The 5,511-nt window shown below is 43.9% G+C and overlaps 1 protein-coding gene across 1 annotated transcript in view; it reads left to right on the top strand.

Annotated features, from left to right (window-relative positions):
• The first annotated feature begins 362 nt into the window (after nt 1–362).
• Nucleotides 363–5,511, top strand: part of LOC143277071 (uncharacterized) — a 14,740-nt gene continuing 9,591 nt past the window's right edge. Inside the window, exon 1 of the mRNA XM_076581811.1 lies at nt 363–398. Within this exon, the coding sequence (XP_076437926.1) occupies nt 363–398 (36 nt within the window). The remainder of the gene's footprint in view (nt 399–5,511) is intronic.

Genomic DNA, 5,511 nt, shown 5'->3' with positions numbered 1-5,511 from the left:
AGTAGTGTGGTAAAGGAAAGGGAATGACTGCATGTGAATATTAGTGTAAAAAGTGTTCATGTTATGCATCAGAGAAAAAGTATATAATAAGAAAAAGTGTGTGTGTGTGTGTGTGTGTGTGTGTGTGTGTGTGTGTGTGTGTGTGTGTGTGTGTGCGTGCATGCGTGCGTGCGTGTGTATGTGTGAGTGTGTGTGTGTGTGTGAGTGCGCACGCGCGCGTCGGCACTGTTTCTCAGCTAACTGGAACAGCAATCACTCCGTGCATAGCGAAAACAGAGCTCTACTAAACAGGTTGTTCCACTGTATATAGTTTGGGAAGAAGAAGAAGAAGAAAGAAAGAAGAAAAATAGGAAGACAAGGGCATGAAGGAGCGACGAAAACCAGGAGGAACAGTTGAGGTAGAAGAAGAAAAAAAAAAGAAGAAAAAACGAAAGAAAAAGAAAAAAAAGAAAGAAAGAAAGAAGAAAGCATTATACTATAAAAGACAGAAAGAAATAAAAGAACACGATATATGAAATTGGGTTTGGAGCTGTCACATAAAATCCAGTTTATGGTGCGCATCTCTCTCTCTCTCTCTCTCTCTCTCTCTCTCTCTCTCTCTCTCTCTGTCTCTCTGTCTCTCTGTCTCTGTCTCTCTCTGTCTCTCTGTCTCTGTCTCTGTCTCTGTCTCTCTCTCTCTCTCTCTCTCTCTCTCTCAGATTGGAAGAATAGGCAATGCCTAAAATCTTAATCCTTGAATAAAAACGTTTTGAGTTCTGAGTTCTGAGTTCTCTCTCCTTCTCATTTAATTATCTACAATCTTATCGCACCTACATGTTACCATACAACATGCTCCACTTTTCAAACATTTTTTCAACGTGCATGCCGCACAAAAGTGTGAACTTTCCATGCTTATCTGAGCAAACACAGGTAGACTGGTGCAGCGAAAAGGTATACGCTTGCTGCGCAGTTTTGTGGAAAGAAAACGTTCATGTTGTTTATTGTTGAGCTTTTTTTCTTTCTTTCCTATTTTGTTTTGTCGGTTTTTACACGTGCTCAAATTTGAGCGACGCATAAGCCTTCTCTGATACTGCGGAGACAGAATGCTATTTCTTTCTCCACTTTCTTGTTCTTGTTTTCATTTTTTTGGGTCTTGTTATTCATCTCCTCCTCCTCCTTCTCCTCCTCGTTCTTCTCCTCCCCCTCCTCTTCCTCCTCTTCCTCCTTCTCCTCCTCCTCTTTCTTCTTCTTCTTCTCCTAGCAGTTTCTTTGTCGTTTGTTTTCTACTCCTCCTCCTCCTCTTCCTCCCCCTCTTCCTCCTTCTCCTCCTCCTCTTTCTTCTTCTTCTTCTTCTTCTTCTAGAGTTTCTTTGTCGTTTGTTTTCTCCTCCTCTTCCTCCTCCTCCTCTTCATCCTCCTCCTCCTTCTCCTTCTTCTTCTTCTTCTAGCAGTTTCTTTGTCGTTTGTTTTTTCCTCCTCCTTCTCCTCCTCGTCCTCCTCCTCCTCTTCCTCTGCCTCCTCCACTTCCTCCTCCTCCTCCTCCACCTCTTTCTTCTTCTTCTTCTGGCAGTTTCTTTGTCGTTTGTTTTCTCCTCCTCCTCCTCCACATCCTCCTCCTCTTCTTCCTCCTCCTCCTCCTTCCTCTCCTCCTCCTCCTACCCCTCCTCCTCTTCCTCCCCCTCTTCTTCTTCTTCCTCCTCCTCCGTCTCCTCCTCTTCCTCCTCCTCTCTCTCACTCTATCTTTCTCTTTCATGAAACAAGCATTGTTTAAAACCACTGTGAAGAAAAGAGAAAAAAGATCTTCAGATTTTGGTGCAGTACAACAGGTATGAAATATATATATATATACATATATGTAATCAGTGCTACACTGGCTGCATACAAGGGAGTTCTATCTTATTTCAGTCAGGTGAAAGCCCTGCATTGACGATCATAATACGTCAGCCTCAGTCAAGTGGTTGAAGATTCTGTAATTCATATCAGCATCTCGCGAATTATTTAGAAATGCAAGCATACACAGTATGAATTCACTTTCAGGAAACGAATCATTGCTGCTTAAATAAATAAATCGCAGGGTAGAAACGGTCATATCAAGAAAAATAAATCCTGCTCGCGAACTGAGTGAACGCTGAAGTTGATTCCCACGAATGAAAAAACAACAACAAACAAACAAATAAACAACAACAACAAACAAACGAAAACAAACAAACAAAAAAACAAAAAAACAACAACAACAACCCAGCAACCAAACAACAATAACAAAAATTAAAAACAAAACAAGAAGAAATAATATTTCAGTGTCGAAACTTTGTTGCTATGTTCGACGGGCGCAATAGCCGAGTGGTTAAAGCGTTGAACACACACACACACACACACACACACACACACACAGAGTGAGAGAGAGACAGATAAAAAAAAAAAAAAATAAATAAAATAAACCCCACGCACACACACTTTCAAAATAGGGAACATTTTCCTTCAATCCCAGATTTAATATTAATAATAATAATGATAATTAGTATTTATATAGCGGTAAATCTTGTGCAGAGACAAATCAAAGCGCTTTCACACCAGTCATTCACACGCATGCATAACTCTAAAACTGAAGAACTGAAAACAAGGAAGAGGCAGGAGAGGGAGGCTGTCTTGGGAAGAGGTGAGTTTTGAGGCCAGCAGACTTGAAAGAGCTGCGTGTGGAGACCTGACGAAGTGAAGGAGGAAGTTCATTCCAAATGCAAGGTCCAGAGTCAGAGAAAGAGCGGCGGCCGACAGTGGAGTGTTTGATTTCCTTTCACCCCACCTTTCCAGGTGGTCTGGCTTTGCTAACTGTCTATGGTTTGCTTGGGACTGGGCGGAGTTTGTGATAGCGAACACAAGGAGATTCCGAGATAACGGCAATTGACTGCGCCTCGACCCACTGCTCTAAGAATAGATGGATAGCTGCTCATTGGCCAGGAAAGCTGAAGCCGACTGGACGCCATACTGAGACTCGCATCTGGCTGTCAGTCAATTGAGAATTCGTTTGCTAACTGGTGGTAGTTTCTGAACTGTAACCGTGTATCTTCGATGAAATCGTATTATGCTTGCCCCCACGACATGCCAAATGTTGTGTCTTAATTGATTTCTGTCAGTTGTTTATTTACCAAATTCATTACAGGAAAACAGGACAGTGACACGTAGCGCAAACTTGCAGTGGAGGCACACACAGGAGTGTCAGCTGAACTAACGCCGCGAGCAAGGGAAAGCTTGCCGTGAAGCAGTCATCGTAGCCCGCTGAGCGCTCGGCTACATATGATTATGAAGTTACCGCTTCGCACTGTACTGACCCGAGTTGCAAAATGGCTGATTGAACCCGCTGGCTACAGTTAGCAAAGTGGCTCAAAGAAGGTATGCGCTATCCACCTATTTTTAAGCAGTGGCATCGACCGCGTTTAGTTTGAACACACCAGCTGGAACCTGCATTGCTGGATCTTATAGTTAATTTCTTTAAAAGAAGAAGAGGGAGGGGCGGGTGGAGGTATGGCATCTGTCAAATGTATCACCGTCCATTCTCGAAGCTTTGGCTTGTGTTTGGTTAAGAATGGTATAGCATCTGCCAAATATATCACCGTCCATTCTCGAAGCTCTGGCGGCTTGTGTCTGATTTGGTACGGTTGCTTGGCCAGATGGTTTGCCCAGAAGCTATCTTACAACTTCCCAAGGAAAGTATGCACAGTTGTGGATAAGGTTTGAAGATTAACGACACCTGTTCACTTCACATATGGTGTGTAATCTTTCCTTTGATCTTCCTCTTCTTCTCCTCCTTCTTCTTCTTCTTCTTCGTTCGTGGGCTGCAACTCCCACGTTGACTCGGATTTACATGAGTGGGCTTTTACGTGTGTGACCGTTTTTACCCCCGCCATATACGCAGACTTGGCTCCGTTTTCGGGGTTTTCCCTTTGATCAACATGGGAGGTAAAGTTTATTTTTGTGTGTACTGCAGGGAACCGAAGAGCAGTAAAGTGGGATTGACTGTCTTAGATCACCCCCACCCCCAGGTGCCAGTTGCATTGCTTGGTTCTAATTTTTTTGACAGTTACACGTGACTAAATGCCTACGTTGACCTGAACTACGCCATTGGTCAGTTCCATACTGTAACATACAGTCAGTAGCGGGTTACGACCATACTAGGCTCTTCCCGTCCGAGCAATGCAACTGGCTCCACAGGCCCTCACCTTGCTCTGCACCAGCTCCATGCATACATTCACATTAAGTGGAGTGATGGCCTAGAGGTAACGCGTCCGCCTAGGAAGCGAGAGAATCTGAGCGCGCTGGTTCGAATCACGGCTCAGCCGCCGATATTTTCTCCCCCTCCACTAGACCTTGTGTGGTGGTCTGGACGCTAGTCATTCGGATGAGACGATAAACCGAGCTCCCGTGTGCAGCATGCACTTAGCGCATTTAAAAGAACCCACGGCAACAAAAGGGTTGTTCCTGGCAAAATTTTGTAGAAAAATCCACTTCGATAGGAAAAACAAATAAAACTGCAAGCAGGAAAAAATACAAAAAAATGGGTGGCGCTGTAGTATAGCGACGCGCTCTCCCTGGGGAGAGCAGCCCGAATTTCACACAGAGAAATCTGTTGTGATAAAAAGAAATACAAATACAAATACAAACAAATCCTTTTTCTCTCAGTTTTCAGTCTGGCTCTGGACTTTTGAACCATATGGTTTATATAATAGCAAAACTACCCATCTGTGTTCCCCTTTGTTTGTCACTGTGTGTGAAGAACTCAGAACTCAGAACTCAGAACTCATTTAATTGTCGTAAAACCATCATAGGAATTATGGACACTATAAACTAAACACAACAAGCAAACAAAAAGTGAAAGCAATAAGTTGTGAGCACATGCAGGATATTCCATAAGACATAGTTATGGACTGCGAACTTTAAAGCATTCATATATGTATTTTGCCAGTTCTGGTTGGAAATTGTTTTGTGGCAACGGAGAACTCAGCCTTGTGTGTGTGTGTGTGTGTGTGTGTGTGTGTGTGTGTGTGTGTGTGTGTGTGTGTGTGTTACTCTGTCTGTGTGGCTGGCTGTCTGTCTCTCTTTCTGTCTGTCGCTGTCTCTGTCTGTCCGTCTGTTTGTCTCTGCCCCCTCTCTCTCTCTCTCTCTCTCTCTCTGTTACTCAGTCTGTGTGTCTGTCTGCCTGTCTGTCTGTCTCTGTCCCGCCCCCCTCCTCACTCCCCCTCTCTCTCTCTCTCTCTGTTACTCTGTCTGTCTGTCTCTGACACCCCACTCCATCTCTCTTTCTCTCTCTCTGTCCCTTGCTGTCCCTCTCTGTCTCTCTCTTTGTTGCTCTCTGTCTGTCTGTTTGTTTGTCTGTCTGTCTCTCTCTGTCTGATTTATCAGCCGGTCTGTCTGTTTGTCTGTCTGTCTGTCTGTCTCCCTCTCACGCACGCACGCCCACACACTCACACCCACATACACACAAACAGACAAACAGACAGACAAAAAAAAAAAAAAAAAAAAAAAAAAAAGACACACACAC

Source organism: Babylonia areolata, chromosome 2 (assembly GCF_041734735.1).
Source record: "Babylonia areolata isolate BAREFJ2019XMU chromosome 2, ASM4173473v1, whole genome shotgun sequence".
Classification (NCBI taxonomy): Eukaryota; Metazoa; Mollusca; class Gastropoda; order Neogastropoda; family Buccinidae; genus Babylonia; species Babylonia areolata.
The sequence above is the reverse complement of the archived record's forward strand: the minus strand, read 5'-3'. Positions and strand labels throughout refer to the sequence as shown.